At 38.7% G+C, this 18,816-nt stretch overlaps 1 protein-coding gene across 1 annotated transcript in view; it reads right to left on the bottom strand.

The window, feature by feature from the left end:
- ptprua (protein tyrosine phosphatase receptor type Ua) overlaps nt 1-18,816 on the bottom strand; it is a gene marked incomplete at its 3' end in the record, with an annotated part of 264,930 nt that overhangs the window by 31,560 nt on the left and 214,554 nt on the right. The window contains exons 4-5 of the mRNA XM_056243301.1: nt 12,117-12,198; nt 3,066-3,181 (exon numbers count right to left, since the gene is read on the bottom strand). Of these exons, the coding sequence (XP_056099276.1) occupies nt 3,066-3,181; nt 12,117-12,198 (198 nt within the window). The remainder of the gene's footprint in view (nt 1-3,065; nt 3,182-12,116; nt 12,199-18,816) is intronic.

Genomic DNA, 18,816 nt, shown 5'->3' with positions numbered 1-18,816 from the left:
GTGAATCTCGTAAAAATATTGACAGAATCTGACAGCTGTGGATTTGTTCCATATCAAAAGTAACCTTCTCTGTCTTGTCTGTCGGTGTCCTCTTTGTCCGCGATTTTTTTTTTTGCGTGAGAAAATGGATGTGTGGCGTGAGAGCGTGTGAAAAGGGTCAATTGCGTGAGTCTCACGGTCAATGCATGAGAGTTGGCAGCTCTGCTAGTAATCTCTATTAATCTCCAGTATTATTACATTGTTTGAAACAATATTGTTTTATTTGATATTATGTAAATGTGTAAAATGTCAAATGTAATTTAATTTTTTTTATTTTATATTGGTTTTATTATTACCATATGTTACTTGTATTTATATTGTTTAAAGATTTAAGTTAATATTGTGTCCAGTTTGGCCCTGTAAATAAAAGGGTATTATTTTTTGATAGAGTGTGTGCGGTTTTGTTTTCTTAAGTACCGTTTCAAGAACCATTTAAGCACCGGAACTGTTAAAAAAATACCGAGTAGGTACTGGTATCGGATAAAACCCAACCGATACCCAACCCTAATCACGACCCTCTGCTCCACAGTCCAAGCTCGACACTGCTCTACAATCCAGGCCTACCCCTGCTCCACTGTCCAGGCCTACCAATGCTCCACAGTCTGCCACTGCTCCACGGTCCAGGCCCGTCAATGCTCCACAGTCTGCCACTGCACCAAGGCCAAGGCCCGTCAATGCTCCACAGTCTGCCTCTGCTCCACGGTCCAGGCCCACCAATGCTCCACAGTCTGCCATTGCACCACGGTCCAGGCCCGTCAATGCTCCACAGTCTGTCACTGCACCACGGCCAAGGCTCGTCAATGCTCCACAGTCTGCCACTGCTCCACGGTCCAGGCCCACCAATGCTCCACAGTCTGCCACTGCACCGTGGTCCAGGCCCGCCAATGCTCCACAGTCTGCCACTGCTCCACGGTCCAGGCCCACCAATGCTCCACAGTCTGCCACTGCTCCACGGTCCAGGCCCGCCAATGCTCCACAGTCTGCCACTGCTCCACGGCCAAGGCCCGCCAATGCTCCACAGTCTGCCACTGTTCCACGGTCCAGGCCCGCCAATGCTCCTCCACCCTCCTGGACTCTGTTTGGGTTTTGGGTGGGTGTGCTATTAGGGTGTCTGAAACTGCCCTTTTTGAGGGAGGGATACGTCATATTGGTTTAGGTTTTGTTTATGTTTTCATGTCTTTTATTTTGTAATTTTGCGTCAGTCATGACTCCTGCTTCCTGTTTGACATGTACTTCATGTGCTCCTCATGTGCTTTCCTTTTGAATGTGTCATGTTCTGATTGATTGTTTCAGTTCATGTGTTTTTCAGTTCTGTTTTGTCATTGGTTCATTGTCTTGATCATGCTCAAGTGTTTATTGTTACTCATTAGTCTTTGTGTATTAATAGCCCTCATGTTCCACTGTTCCTTTGTCTGGCTTTGTCCATGTAACCAATGTTTGCTAAGTCTATGTTTCTCAAGCCATGTTAGCCAAGCCTAGTCTTTATTTGTTTTATATTTGATCATGTTTGGGGAAATAAAGCTGCATTTGGTTTATATAAACTTGACTGCAGTGGACTCATTAAAGTCATGAAGTCATTTTCCTGTTGTAAAGTGATTCTATGGCATGTGTGACTCAGGTTATTGCCTGAAAACATTCTGTGGTCCATGAGCAAAGATAGCAGATTTAAAAAAAATTCTGGGGGGCCCTGCACCAGACAACCAGCTGCCATTGAGATTAATGAGAATGTTAACGGGTATCTCCAAGTATTATTGACCTATTAGTTTCACCATAAATCATAAACTGGATGTGATAAAGGAATACTAAATACAAATCCTCAAGAAGATTCTGTATGGTGAGCTGTAAGTGAATTCTGTTTTCAGTGATGCATAATAAAGGTACAGTTACAACGTATAGATTTACATAACACATGTTAAGTACAATTGCATTTTATCATAAATGCTCCTATGGAAGCCTGTTTCCGCCACTGAATAAAAAAATAAAAAAGGTAATTGTGACTTTTGTCTCACAATTCTGATTTTTTTTCTCCAGAATTGCGATATCTAGACTCACAATTTCGTAGAAAAAAAGTCAGAATTGCGGGATAAATAGTTGCGATTATCTTTTAAATTTGTTTTATTCCGTGCTTCCATATGTTCCATTACATTTTGAAAGGAAAATTGATATTTTTCCCCTGATACATTTCCCTAGACATTTGTGTTACTTTTGTGACTGCAAACCACATAAAATAATACAGCTATATTGGTGAAAATGATAATCTTATCACAAACAGAAAAGTGTGTAGTAGCAATTTTGGGTTGAGCTTTGTCGATGTCCTACACTGCAAAATATTTCTTAAAATTAAGATATACAATTATATATTTAGCAATATTTCTCTTAAAAAAACAGAAAAGGTGCCAAAGGGTTTTGTTTTAAAGATGTTTAGATATTTTACAAAAACAAAAAGGCTAATATTTTTGTAAAATATTTTACTTGACTCACTGTTATTCAAGTATGACTTTTGTATATTTTTGTAACACTGCACATAATATAGAGATAAATGACATTTAATAATAAAATAAGTCCAACTATCCTCTACAAATTAAATAGGGCTGGGAAGTGCAATTGCCGCTGTTTAATTAAAAAGGAAGTGCACTGAATTTTAATGAGTTTTTCTTATTCTATTCTGAAGGTCACATGTTTCTGACTTCCAGCAGTTTAAAGTCCCAAATATAGTTTTGTCTAAGCTTGCTGCTTCATTAAGCAATAGCACCTTATGACAATTCGGTAACACTTTAGTTTAGAGTCCAATTCTCACTTTTAACTAGTTGCTTATTAGCATGCATATTACTAGGATATTGGTTGTTTATTAGTTTATAAAGCACAAATGGCTTATTCTGCATGAACATATTCTACATCCCCTAATCCTACCCAGTTCCTACCATAAAATTAACAACTAACTTACTAACTAATAAGCAATTATTAGGAGTTTATTGAGGCAAAATTCATATTGGACTGAAAATTCAAATTCCCTCATACACACTAACCTCCATCAGGAAGGGATCAGTCTTAGCAGATCGTCCGGTTGCCACACACTGAAATGTGGCGTTCTGCCCCGCGTTCACCTCCACATCCCCAAGTCTGGAGAAATGAGGCACTTTATCTGTGGAAAAAGAGAAGTAACATTTGAAACATTACTATATTATCCAATTAAAACTTAAAAGAACAGGAAAGCAAACACATGCTTTATGAGGTGCAATAATATAATATAATATAATATAATATAATATAATATAATATAATATAATATAATATAATATAATATAATATAATATAATATAATATAATATAATTTAATATTATATAATAATATTATAATATAATATTATATTATAATATAATATAATATAATATAATATAATATAATATAATATAATATAATATAATATAAAACTGTACAGTTTATAAAAATATACTATAAACATCAAGATGTTTCAAACCTGTATGAATTTCTTTCTTCTGCTGAGCACAAAAGAAGATATTTTGAAAAAAGTCTGTAACCAAACAGTGTAACCAATGTGCATATATATATATATATTCACATTGGTTCATTTTCCTGTTACCTAGTTATCAGTTCTGTTTTATCATTGGTTGTTTATGTCATGTGATTCCACATTGTCTTTTATTTAAGCGCCCATGTTTGCCATGGTTCCTTGTTGTGTGTTGAAGTACGTATGCTGTTTCAAGTTCCAGGTCATTGTTTATAGTCAAGTCAAGCTCAAGTTTCATGTTTTGTTTTGTTTTATGTCTTGAATGAAGTTTATGTTTATGTTTTGAGATCTTTAAGATTATTAATAAACTGCTCTTGGGTTCTTTACACCATCATTCTCACTCCACTGGATATAAGATTGGATATACAGTACTTAGTAGTAGTCGTATATACAACTTCATTGTTAATTATTCATTCATTCATTTTTAGTTTTAAATTCATTATGTGTCGATATTTAAATGATGAAACCTAAGGTTTTGTTCAATTTGGTGTAGAGACAAGTTCTATCATCAATGTATTACTGTGGTACTTATTTATGGGAATAACAGGCAGTGCATAAATTATTACTATGTTAATAACATTATGCTAAATAAAAAATAAAAAATAAAACCTGTACATAATAATTTAGTGATCTTTGTGTGTGTGTGTGTGTGTGTATTTTAATATTCTGATCTTAAACAACAACACATGTTCCCTGTAGTATTTGTTACTTCTTAAATCTTTTTGGCCCTCGCAATCTTTCAATAAGGTGCAAAATAAAAATGATTTATACCGTTTCCCCAGTTGTTATACAGTCCATTCATATCACTTATCTGTAAGCGTCATGTTTTGTCTTCATGCCCACGGAATGCCTCATTTGTTCTTATCTGCCTGTGCTTGTCAGCTCAGCATCAAATCATTACTCGCTCTCGATATCAAGAGCACCGGTGCCATAACATGACTTCACTTCACTTATTCCAGACACTTTGCTGAAAATACAAGCGCTGCCAGCTTTATTTTCCGTTAGAGTGAATCTGAGCGAATGCAACGTGACCAATGCAAAACAAAAGAGACGGCCAGACAGGAGGTAGACGTTCAATTCCTATAAGCCTTCCATATTTTTCAGAGTATAATAATGAAAAGTCTCCAAGCGTTGAATGCTTAAACCACCATCTAAAGAAAATTCTATAGCTTGTACCTAAAGACGGGTTCTTGAAAAGCACTTTGTTCGCATTCACACAATGCATCTCTTCAGTGGCCTTCCAGCTAATCTATAATTGCATCAGTCTGCTAACATGCCATAATATCTGAAGTTCACGTGGTTTAATGATGGCTGTCTTATGGCAACGACTTAAAAAAGCCAGATGTGAATGGATACAATGAAATCTCAGTTTGTTCTGCCTGAGCGAGCTGCGAGGCCAGGCTGTGTGGTGTTTTACTGACTGTTTAATAACTTATAATTTGAAGCAAGATGTTGGTGGCTTAACTGCCATTTGTGTTGCTGTGATACCGTGTGAGTGTATTGGTTGCACTGATTCATTCCCTGTTATTGAATATAAGAGCAAATAACATTTATTTTAAGAATGACTATTAAGTATAGTGCCAAACAAACATGATGGCAGCATTTTCAGCGGAGAGTAAATCTTTGCTCCTCTACTTGCGAGTGTTTTCGCGCTGCCGACACAGAACTTCAAGCTCCAATATAACAAAACAGTGCCATACTGTAAACAATGTGCCGCATAGAGATAGGTCGGATGGTCCAATTTGAATTGAAATCACGAAAATATTGCAAACCATAACAATGTACCCCATATGTGTTTTGTTATTGTAGATAATATTTTGGAAAAATTGAGACACTTACAATGTGTTCAAAATGTCCAACACAGAAGAAAATAACATCATATTATTGTAATCACATGGTGTTGTGTTAAACCTTTTTTCATTTTTTTTCATGGGGTTGTTCGGTTGGTAACAATATAAAAATTGTTTAATTAAATTTAAACTTAATGAAAAAAAAGCGAATTAGTATTTAGATTTTAGAAATACATTTAACTAGTAGATAATTACTTTTTTAAATGAATTTTTTATTCATTCATTTGAAATCGAAACTCATTTGCTTAAATGTAATATAAGGGACATTCGGACAATTTCATCGGAGCCTTATAGTGCAACTGCGCCTCCGGTGACCCGAGTTCGATTCCGATCCCACTCCCCTCTCTGTTTGGTCTCTACACTATCCTATCCAATAAAGGTATAAAAAAGGCCAAAAATATATAAATAACGAAAAAAAAAGACAATCAAACTGAAACAGGATGCACAGAATATTTGTGAGAATACATTTTTGCTTTTCCATAATGAATAAAATGATATTTCTGAAGAACATTGTAGAGAAAGTACTGTCAGACTGGTAGCATGAAACACTCCCTGAGAAGTTGCACTAAATGCATCCACTTTAACAAAGACACTACAGCCATCAATTCAGCGTTTTCATCTACATATTTTTTAATGGCAATGTTGACCATCTTACTGTTGTTTCCATCATCTCTTGACGTGATCAAGGTAAAACTTTTTAAAACATATCTCAAATTATTTTACATTCCAATTGACCTCCGCACTTCTGTTTTTGAATGGAAGAACCCCTCCTATGTGAAAGATCTTCGAGAAACGATTGGTGTCTTGTTGACATGAACCTGAACTTTTATTTGAGGCTGAATAGTTGTTCAGACATTCAGACTACCCACTGTCTAGCCAATTTAGAAAATATCCGTAAAGCAAACAAGGGAAATGTAGGACAGACAAGCCTGGTTGTGATTCCAGCGGCATCATTTCGCTCTAGTTCTAGTGGAACTGTGTGGTATCTGAGCAAAAACCTCACAGTGCTGCCTTTGGCAAGAGCACAGGATTCTGGGTAAACACAATGGTCTGTTTTTGTCACAATGTCTCTATAGTTCACTGACATCCTAAATCTGGCCACTGATCAGTGAATCTGAAACTGTTTAATGGAATCCTTCCATAATCCATATTCCTTCTCTTTTTATTTAAGTGTATCCATGTTGGTTTCTTATGCTTAAAAACATGTTTTATATAATTTCAACAAAATTGTTGGACCAAAATCATCAATGGAAAAATATATCACTATCCTTTCCCAGTTGATTAATCACAGTGCATTGACACAATTGTTTTTTTAGAAGTGAAACGTTATGTTTGCATATGAAAAATGATGCACTCTAATATAACCTAATCTAATTAAATATTCACTAATTTGCACACATTTCCAGAACATAAACATGAATACTGGATTAAGCCAGGATCTGTTTTTATCATTTAGTTGACATAGAGATACAGTTTTTTATAGAATAATTTTGGATAACTCTTTTTATAACTTCAAATAAGAAAATAATGTTAACAGTCAGAAAAAAAACACCATATACCTGAATTAAAAAAAAAAAAAAAAAAAAAATATATATATATATATATATATATATATATATACACATCAGACACAATGTTATATGAGCAAACCCTTCTGTAATAACCCTGAAAATATAGATACCTTTAAAGTTATATATTGTAATTGACATCTAGAGATGTAAATAGATATAGTAAATGTATGTTTTCTTTCAACTAAAAGAAGACATGTTTTGGAAGCAATTTAGCCCAGAATCTAAATATTGAACGGGGAGGGAAAAAAAGGTTTGCCTGTAGCGTCTTGCCTTAATGCAGTGATACAATCTTGTCTTTAGAAATTGAATACATGTGACTACATATCTTAATCTTTATTTAAGACAAAATATATTGCGAGTAAACAAAGTCATTGTTTACAAATGGCATGCATTTTACAAATCATGGATATTATGTTTCTTGTAGGTATTTCATATAACATTTGAAAACGGTACTACTCTTGCAAATGTATTAAATTTGCATAACACTTACTGACCATTGCACAAGTCATAGGGGTCTACAGGGGACTTCACTATTATGCAATTTTTCTTTTTTATTACTTTGACCTTACTTTGTTCTTATGTGAGAACATAATGGCTTCCTGATATTTGATTTGGTGGCAAAAATATTTTCAATGTTAATAAAACCGCTTTACTACTTTTCAAACAACAAACAAAAAAAAACATTTTTAATGTATTTAGAATTAAAGAGAAGGCTTGCACAAAACAAGAAAAAGCTAGTCCATTCTAAAGTTAGCGATTCGAGGCTTGCCGCAACTGACTTTTTGTCCCAAAAAATCATCAATTGTGTGGTTTCATTACGATTATTTTACCGCTCCCGGTGGATTTGGAGCCTCCCTGACTCTTGATCGGGCTGCCTTCGATGGGATACCCACAACAGCTAATGAGAGTGAACAAGCTTCACCGACTGGATGTTACGTGCTTTTGTTCTGCGTGGTTAAGATTTGAAAATTGTCTAGTGTGTCCCAGGCTTAGTCAAGCAAATTCAAAGATTTGACAGATTTTGTTTGGTGAAAACACATGTGGAGTAAACACAACCAGAAGCAAACACAAAAATGTCAAGAGTGTGAACGCCTAAGGTTGGGCTGTCTGATATTGTATAAGACTGCCAACGCAGCCTTTGTGAATGTGTGTGTGTGAACAGATATCTGTTGGGCGGAGGACCATCAGCAGAGGACCACAGTGATCTGGTGCACTCTAAAAAATGCTGGGTTGTTTTAACCCAATTTTGGGTCAAATATGGACAAACTCTAACATTGGGTTAAAAATTTAATTTAAAAATGCTGGGTTTGTCCATATTTGACCCAAAATTGGGTTAAAACAACCCAGCATTTTTTAGAGTGTGTTTTTGGGAAACCTGTCGGTAACACTTTACTTGAAGGGGTGTGCATAAGACTAACATGACACCTTCATAATCATGACATGACACATGTTATGAATATGAAGGAAGTTGTATGCATGTTTATGACAACTGTCATTAAGTGTCATTCGCTCAGTCATGACATTTTTAATGCAAATATGACATTGTTTGAGATGTCTTTGTTATGACACCTTGACATAAACAAATACATCATAACCTGCCAGTGTCTTTGTCATGACAACTTGACATTACTAAGACAACACAACCGGTCATAAACATGACCTAGCAGATTAATTATCAAACTTAAGAAACCACTTAGCTTTATTGGTTAACATTACATTACTGTCAGGTGGTTGGTTTTGACATTGGCTGTCATGAGGCCATTATAACTTTTTAATGACAAATTCAATTTGTACCACTGTAGTTGAGGTCACGAAAAATATTCATGACACAGTTATAATGACCTCATGACAGCCAGTGTCAAAACCAACCACATGACAGTTTAATTTAATTTAATGTCAAGTTGTCATGACAAATACACTGACAGGTTATGATGTTATGGTTTATGTCAAGATGTCATAACAAAGACATCTTAAACAATGTCATATTTGCATTCAAAATGTCATTATTGAGCGAAAGACACTTAATGACAGTTGTCATAAACATGCACAAACCCTACTTCATATTCATGACATATGTCATGTCATGGTTATGAAGGTGTCATGTCAGTCTTATGCACACCCCCCTTCAAGTAAAGTGTTGCCAACCTGTCTCCATGGTGACAGTCTTCCACCCTGACCCTGGGACAGGTTCTTCACTCCATTGTCATTCAAGTCGACAAATGCTTGTTGCTTGAGGTGAGGTTTTTCTTTCTTTTTTTTTCAGCAGTAAGGGACTCTGGGTGAGTTTTTCAGAGAGAAACAGTGGTTCTGAGGTGAGTCGGACTGTCTTGAACCGACAGTATGGCTCGCTGGCTTTTCTCAGAAACACCCTCTATTATCATCCATGAGCATTATGCTGCAGGTAATGCACAGCCAGTTGAAAGTGCAGATGGAATTACATACGCTACTACTGTCTGAACTATCAAGCTGTTTCAACACCTAGGTGCTCTGTCTACAAAGGCAATATCTTCAAATCACCGAACTTCATCCGTGGTTGCTTATATTAAATCAAATTTATAGGTATAATAATTCAGTTTAGGTTACACTTTATTTTAGGGTGATGTTGTAACAGTAATTACACAAATAAGTACTGAGTAATATCAATTAACTACATGTACTTACTATAGGATTAGGCTGAGGGTTTTGTTTAGGGTTAGTTGCTTGTAATTATGCAAAATTTGCTTTTATAATTAGTTGTATTTTAAATTATTGTTTGATTACACTTTATGTTAAGGTGTCCTTGCTACAGTGTAATTATATATTTACGTATAGCTGAGTAATATAAATTAACAACATGTACTTACTGTAAGGTAGGGTTAGGAATAGGGTTTGGTTGAGGGTTAGTTCCTTGTATTTATGCATAATTTACAGTTATTACTACAGAAAGTACATATAACATATGTAACAAGGACACTGTAAAATAAAGTGTTACAGATTGTTTTATAGTATTTTATGTATTAATAACTGCATAATAATAACTGCAGATTAATAAAGTACATATACCTAGTTGATTTAGTAGTTGTAAACATGAATACTACTTGCAAGCAAGAAAGCGAAATAATGTCATGTCAGGGAATATAGTGATCAGTTAGCGATTTATTTTAGGTTTGCAGAGACTGTCAGCAGTTTTTGCCATGTTTTCAGTTGGTCTCCATCAGCAATGTGTAAATTTGGCAAACTGAGCATCATCTTCCTGTCTCTAAAATTCACTGTTACTGTACTATACACACCAATAGTACGGAATCCAGAAAATTGCAATAGTAGATATATCTCAGTGTTTTTAAATATGAATGTAACTTTTAAAAAACGCTGAAAGCATGGCCATCTGTTATCAGTAAATTAATATTTCCCCATCCATAACGTATTACTAGCTAAATCTCAGAGTTCATTGGTCTGATTTCATCCTGGTATGCTCTGGCAATCATGGTAATGTTTGTGGATTGTTTTCTTTTCAGGATATTCAATGAATAGAAAATTCAAAATAACACAATTTATTTGATATAGAATAATTTATAAAAAAGTAAAAGTCTTTGCTGTCATGCATTGTTTCTGAATAAAAGTTTTAATTTCTTTAAAAAAAAATCCCAGACTCCTACGGAATTGTGATTATCCAGTGCCAGTTTAAGTAGAGCTGTCCGTGGTGCTGATCACTTAGAGCCCTGTCTACATTATTTAAATCTGGGCAGAAGGCAATGATTTTAGTGCTATCACAGTTTCCAAGAAAGTAGTTCTAATGTGTAGGGAAAAAAAATTACAGCAAGAAAATCAATTGTAAGGTTCTTGAGCATTCCAGAGCCTCGGGGTGTTTTTTTCAAATGCCGTAATAAAGCTTTTATCAGCCTAAAACAGCATTTTGAACAGAGAGCTTTTAAACTGTCTAGGGCTGCATTTCCCAAAAGCATTGTGAGCCCAAACTGATTGTCACCAATGTTCTCCATGGTCAACTTACTCACGTTACTTGTAGGAAATTCAGCCCAGGTGTCAAATGGAACTTAATGTACTGACGAAACCAGAAAATTTAATTAACTTTCATCTCAAAAGATTTGTGGGATGGTTATGCGCCCAAGTGTTGTAGAGCAAGAGTGCTTGTTCAAATCATTAACCCTAAATATAAGTAATAGTAATAGCAGGGTTTTTCCACTAATGAGCAAAGTTTTGTTAAATTATCACCACAATGTCTCTTTCTCTTCTTGTAAGAGCGTCTCCGCACTCATGCAGAACAAATGACCTCTCTAAAAAGTTCAACACTGGGCTTACAAACTTGGGTAAAAAGACTTTGTGTGTCTGTTTGGTGTCTGTTTCTGGAGCATTTGCAATTACGTTCTTGCTGTGGGGTGTAAAATTGAAACGCAGGAGGCCTACAGTCAACTCCATCAAATTAAAGCAGCCCACAAACTGAGTCTCACAATTCAACAGCACGATCCCTATCCACATACAATCTCTTTTCTCCAGCATTCCTGTCAGCATGACTGCACTGCATTTCCCAGAAGTCAGCAGGTAGTGAGACCCACAGTGGGTTGTGGCTTCGAGCGCCCCAGTCCAAACTACTGGAGCAGAATTATAAGGTGCCCACTAACACAAACTTCCAGCAGAGCTAATGAAGTGTTGGTCAGCAGGTGAGTGAGGACATGGGAAGAGTGAGAAGGGAGAAAAATAACAGAGCAGATATGGACACAGGAGATTCACTCTTATTCACACCTGAGTGAAGCAACAGATTAAGTAGCAGAACACAGGGCACAAAAGCCAAAGAGAGAAGCCCTTTTTTCTTTCTTCTCCCCAAGAAAATAAATAAATCTGAGACGGTGACCGCTGGGACAGAGAGATAGAGTGATATATGGACAAAAAGGTCAGCCGCAGGAAGTGGATGTGAGCAAGAACAAGAGAAATGGAAGGCAAAGTGTCAGTGGATAATTGTCTTTCATGATGGCTATTCAGATCAAAAGTAAGTACCCCGAGACTCTGATGAGAGGAAATGGCCACCTTTGTTCCTCAATCTGGGTGGGCCAACCTGGTCATACGCCCCCCTCAAGGCTGGAAAAGGTCAGTGAGAATGTGTTTTTGTGTGTGTGTAGAGGGACAGAACTTACAGCAGGGGTAGTTTAACAGCACTATATCATCCAGGGCGATGTATCCCTTCTGCTCGGATGAGACTGTGGCTTCAAAAACGATCTGCAAGGAAAGGTATGAAAAAGTGAGTTGAAAAACAAACAAACAAGGAAAGGCAAAGCAGGCACAAAACGTTTTTACAGTTATGTGTCACAGTAACGTTTTAAATTACCTTTATATAATTTTCACCTAAAACAATTATAATGTGAACAAGACATAATGCCTTGGCCCGCTAAGAGCAGGGCTTGAACCGACGACATTCTCTCCAACAAGGACACCTCTTGAAGCCAGGGAGCTCGGATCCGGGTCACGGCACCAACTTAACTGGTCCTACTTTTGTGCCACTCCAAGCAGGATTTGAACCAGCATCAACATGATTCTCAGTTAATGTGCGGTCACATTTATTGTTGCTCTGCGAAATATCACTGGCGAAATCAAGTGATTTCAATAGGAATCCATTTGAGGTGGAAAAGTTCCCTATGAGGTTTTCACTCATGGTCAGCTTGATCATGCAAATAGGCCACCGCTAATCGAACAAAAAGCTTCTTGGTTTGCTTTAAACATCATTACACTATTGACAATGGATATTTTTTGACCGTAAAAGTGTGCCTATAACCTCACCTTTACACATTTGAATTACAAAAAAAAAAAACGTGTAACTTTTTCTCAAGGTTGCTGTACGATAACATTTAGGTCACAGATATGTTTTTTTTAAACAGTTACTGAAAAATAAACGTGGGTAACACTTTATTTTACAGTGTTATTGTTACATACGTTACATGTAGTTATAGTATAAATACTATACTATAAATGATATAAGGCATGCATAATTACATGCAACTAACCCTAAACCAAACCAAAGCAAACCCTAATCCTAACCCTATAGTAAGTACATGTAATTACTTAATATTATTCAGTACTTTAATGTATAATTACAGTGTAACAAAGACACCTTAAAATAAAGTATAACCTAAACTTGTTTATAAAAAAAGTTTATATTTTACATTTACAGTATAAGTTATTTAATTAAAAAAAATCCAATTGTGGAATTTAATTAATTAATTAATTAATTTGTTAATTAATTAATTAATTAATTTAATTAGTTTGTTTGTCCATTCGTTCGTCAGTTCGTTCCTTCATTAGTTAGTTATTCAAATATATGTATACTATACTTACTTAGAACCTTATGATAACAACAGCTGTACTATAATTACTAGAATAGAATAGAACATCCCTGTGATTGTTATTACACCAGATGTTCCCATATCACACTATCTCTATAATCACTGCAGTTGGGTTGTCTCTTATGAAGGACTAAAAATGACATGAGGAAAAATAAATAAATAAAAGTAGAAATAAATAAATAAATGCTGAAATATAGTAAAAAATAAATACATTTTGGTAATATAAATGGCTATTTCTGTATTTTTACATGTATTTATTTATTTATTTATTTATTTATTTATTTATGCATTTCTTTATGTATTTATTTATGTATTTCTACATTTATTTCTACATTTATGTATTTATATATTTATTTATATATTTATTTCTACATTTATTTATTTCTGTATTTCCACATTTCTACATTTATTTATTTCTGTATTTCCACATTTCTACATTTATTTATTTCTGTATTTCCACATTTCTACATTTATTTTTCCCTCCGCCTGTATGCTAATTGAGTGGGAGGTGCCAACATCAGTCTGAAGCAGGATTGGTTAGAGAGATGTGATCGAATCTACTACTACTGCCTTGATTTCACTGGTACAAGGAAGCCTACTTGCCTCGGTGCTTGGGTTAATAGAAGCTGTTACTAGAACATACAGGATGAGAGACTGAGGACAGAGATAATTAACCCTTTCTACATGTTTACCTTACACACAGGTGTACTGATAATTATAAAGTATTGTCTTTTTACTCGCAAAGGTTTTATTGCACATAAGGAGCGTAGCTGTCGGCAAATTAAGTAGTTTGGAGCTAACTTAACTTCCCCGTCTCCACAGCGACGAAGCTGCGGTCTGCGTCTCTGCAGGGCGCTGTGTGCGCGACAGAATGGAGGGGAAGCTGCAGCCTGATAATAAACAGTCCCGATCGAGCCCGTTTAATACCGCGTTTCGGTGCCATCATCAGAAACAGTAGCAGTATCCGATAAGCTCGGACCTTATTGATTTTAGAGAAAGTTTGGGTCCTTTCAGAACCGGGTCTCGATCCCCATCCTTAATAAAAACTATACTGAGTAACAAAAGAACGATGGTCTACACATCATTAGTTGACAGTGTATGGTTTAATTTTTCTAACATTATATTCAATGCACAAATTCTTCTTGCCTAATCCCAACCCCGCCCGGCAGTGCATGATGGACTCGTCCAAAGCAAAGCATCTGTAAGGATCCTTTAACGGGACTGCTATTTTCCTCCTGGTCGGCAGGTGGCGCTTCTCACCTGACTCCTGCTGAACACTACTTCTCATTATGCCTGATCTATCACACCTGTGTCTTGCCCTATTTAAGTGTGTTTGTGCCATGCTTTATTGTTCAGTCTTGAGCCTATGTTACCAGTTGCAAGCCAGCCTGTTAATGTTTAAGTTTATATCGTTGGACCCTTGTGTCTGTTTTTCTTTTTACTGTTTCTTGGTAGCCCGGCTTCCTTTGTTTTGTTGTACTTTTTATCAGTAAAGTTTGTCTTTCATTGAAGATCTACGACTCCTTGCTTTTTGACCACCTCTGCTCTTGGATTCATCCATTGGGGAGTTAGCTCAATCTGTTAATTCAGTGACTTAGAACACAAGAGACCCGGGTTCTATCCCCACCTTGAACAGCCTCGTTACAGCAAGACTGAACCATATTATGAATCCAGCAGAAGAGACTTCACCACCCTCTAATGTGGATCGCATTCTGTCTGCCATTGCAGGGCAAGCTGCAGCCATTCAGCAACATGAGCAGATCCTTTCTGATATTCTTCAACGTTTAAATCTTCAGAATCCAGGCCCTTCAGCTCAAGAATCTCAGCCGACACAGGGTAATCCTTCTCAAGCAGTGGTCGTTTCTCTGTCAGAACCCAAATTACCAGCACCAGAACGATTTGATGGCAGTCCTGAGAAGTGTCGTGGGTTTGTCACCCAATGCACCCTAGTATTTCAACTACAACCTGGCAGCTTCCCCACAGAGAGCAGCAAGGTTGCTTACATAATTACCCTTCTTACTGGCAAGGCTTTAGACTGGGCCTCGGCTTTGTGGGACCAACATGCACCACTCACTGCAAACAGTAACAGCTTCATTGCTGAAATGAAGAGAGTCTTCCAACATCCAGCCAGCACAGGTGATGTGGACTACCGTTTGCTTCGACTCTCTCAAGGCACTCGAAGTGTGGCGGAGTTTGCCATTGAGTTTCGTACCCTAGCTTCAGAGAGTGGATGGGACCAGCGAGCCTTGAGGGCCACATTCCACCAGGCCTTGTCTCCAGAACTCAAGGATGAGTTAGCATTTAGAGACCCTTCTCCGGATTTGGAATCCCTAATCGAGGTGGCTATCCGAGTAGATCATCGTATCCGAGAACGACAACAGGAACGACATCGGGAGACCAGTGTGTATCGTCCTCAGGTATCTTCCAATACTGTTGAACCACTCTGGAAACCCAGTGATCTGGAGGAACCCATGCAGCTGGGTAGAACTAGATTAACCCAGACAGAAAGGGATCGACGGATGAGGGAGCGACGCTGTCTGTACTGTGGAAAGTCTGGTCATTTCCGGTCCAACTGTCCTGAACTGTCGGGAAAAGCCAGTTCTCGTCCAGGAAAGGGGGAACTGGAACGAGAGTAGATATCTTCCCTCATCCTGCAACCTCTGGAGTTACGATCCAAGCCACCATCTCCCACGACAACCAGAATCACCAGCTTAGTGCTTTCATCGACTCTGGGGCTGCTGGGAACTTTTTGGATCTAGATGTAGCCAGACGTTTGGGTATCCCATCCGTGCTCCTCCAGAAACCTCTAACCATCACAGCTCTTGATGGCAGACCTCTGGGGTCAGGACAGGTTAGTCACTGCACTTCGCTTATTCAGTTTGAAATTGGGTGTCACAAGGAACTAATACAGTTTTTTCTTATCCAGTCACCAGAACTCCCCTTAGTTCTTGGATTTCCATGGCTAACTTGTCACAACCCAAATATTGACTGGTCAAGAGGTGTAGTTAAAGGTTGGGGAACTAATTGTTGTGTTTCTGCTCTTTCTTTTTGCCGTTCTACTGAGATACTGGAGATAAACTCAGGGCCAGTGTCGACACTCTCCAGGTGGCCTGCCAATCTCAATCCAGACGTGTCTAACTTTCAAGGGCTACCTTTTTCTCAGGCCAAATCTGACACCACTAAGTGCCCAACTTTTCATCCCGAGACGTATCAAGTTCCCCAGCCCACAGATACACTTCAGCTTCCCATTTCAAAGACCCAGAGTATTATGCCTCCTATGTTTCTCCCTGAACTATCACGAGTTCCTCCAGAGTATGCTGATCTCATAGAAGTCTTCAGCAAGTCCCGAGCCACCTCCCTTCCTCCACACAGACCATATGACTGTGCCATTGATTTGGTTCCTGGAGCATGTCCACCGCGGGGTAGGCTTTACTCTCTCTCTGCTCCTGAGAGGGTTGCTATGGAGAAGTACCTCAAGGAAGCCTTGGATAATGGTTTTATTCGTTCTTCGACCTCACCTGCTGGAGCTGGGTTTTTCTTTGTTGAGAAGAAGGATGGTGACCTCAGGCCTTGCATCGACTACAGGGGTCTTAACCACATCACCATTAAGAATCGTTACCCTCTGCCCCTGATGACATCTGCTTTTGAGATCCTGCAAGGTGCCACCATATTCACTAAGTTAGATCTCCGAAATGCCTACCATCTGGTCAGGATTCGAGAAGGTGACGAGTGGAAGACGGCTTTCAACACCCCGACAGGCCACTATGAGTACAGGGTAATGCCCTTTGGCCTGGTCAATGCCCCAGCCGTCTTCCAGGCATTGATCAATGATGTCTTGCGGGAGATGCTGAACAAGTTCGTCTTTGTCTACCTTGATGACATCCTTATTTTCTCATGCAACTACCAAGAACACATTCAACATGTTCGGCAGGTCCTGTCCCAGTTACTTAAACACAGCCTCTTCGTCAAGCTGGAAAAGAGTGAATTTCATGTGTCTTCAACCCCATTTCTTGGCTTCATCGTTTCCAAGGGGAACCTTCAGATGGATCCTGGCAAGGTGCGTGCAGTGCAGGAATGGCCTCAGCCTAACTCTGTGAAGCAGGTACAACGTTTTCTTGGGTTCGCCAATTTTTATAGGAGGTTTATAAGAAGCTTCAGCTCTGTTGCAGAACCTCTCTCCGCACTCACCAAGCAGTCTGCTCGACCATTCATGTGGACTGAGAAGGCCAATCAAGCTTTTAACAAGCTCAAGAGTCTCTTTACGTCTACCCCTATCTTAACCCTTCCAGACCCAGAGTTGCCCTTTGTGGTGGAGGTTGACGCTTCTGATGTGGGGGTGGGGGCAGTCTTGTCCCAAAGAGCCAGGGTGGACAACAGGCTTCACCCATGTGCTTTTCTGTCTCGTCGATTAACCGCAGCAGAGAGGAATTACGATATTGGAAACCGAGAGCTGTTGGCAGTTAAGGTGGCATTGGAGGAGTGGAGGCATTGGTTGGAAGGGGCCAAGCATCCATTCATCATCTGGACAGACCACAGAAACCTGACCTACATTCGGGAGGCCAAGAGACTGAATTCCCGCCAAGCACGCTGGGCTCTGTTTTTTAATCGGTTTGACTTTGTTCTTTCTTACCGCCCAGGTTCCAAGAATTCAAAACCAGATGCACTTTCGAGGCAGTTTGACTCCCCAGAGGAGGAGGCCAGACCGGAACCCATCCTACCCACCTCCAGAATAGTAGCTACTATCCAGTGGGGGATTGAGGCTGCCATTAAGAAGGCCCAACGGCAGCAGGCGGATCCAGGTAATGGTCCACCTGGACGTCTTTTTGTACCTAACCGACTACGTTCTGATGTGTTACAGTGGGCACATGCCTCCCTTCCCTCTGGGCATCCTGGGGCCACTAGAACTTGCAAGCTCATCCGGAGGAGGTTTTGGTGGCCAAAGTTGCAAAGAGACGTCCGGGATTTTGTCGCCGCTTGCACGGTCTGTGCTCAGAACAAGGAGCCCAGAACCCATCCTCAAGGACTACTGCATCCTCTACCTATCCCTAAGCATCCTTGGTCACACATATCTCTGGACTATGTCACAGGTCTACCTGAATCCCAAGGTAATACAGTCATTCTTGTGGTGGTGGATAGATTTTCCAAAGCCTGTCACCTCCTACCATTACCCAAACTTCCCACAGCTAGTCAGACTGCAGAGCTCCTAATGCAGCACGTGTTCAGGATTCACGGCTTTCCCCAGGATATCGTCTCTGATAGAGGTTCTCAGTTCACCTCCCGGTTCTGGAAGGCATTTGGCCGCCTCATTGGGTCTGACATCAGTCTGTCATCTGGTTTTCACCCCCAGTCTAATGGGCAGACAGAGAGGGTGAATCAGGAGATAGAGAAGACTTTGAGATGTTTGGCAGCAGACAATCAGACCACTTGGAGCTCTCGATTAGTCTGGGCAGAGTTTGCACATAATACTCTCTACCATTCTTCCCTAGGCATGTCCCCT

This window comes from Rhinichthys klamathensis, unplaced genomic scaffold (assembly GCF_029890125.1).
Source record: "Rhinichthys klamathensis goyatoka isolate OS25496 unplaced genomic scaffold, OSU_Roscu_1.1 h1tg000785l_1, whole genome shotgun sequence".
Lineage (NCBI taxonomy): Eukaryota > Metazoa > Chordata > Actinopteri > Cypriniformes > Leuciscidae > Rhinichthys > Rhinichthys klamathensis.
This window is presented reverse-complemented; position numbering and strand designations above follow the sequence as displayed.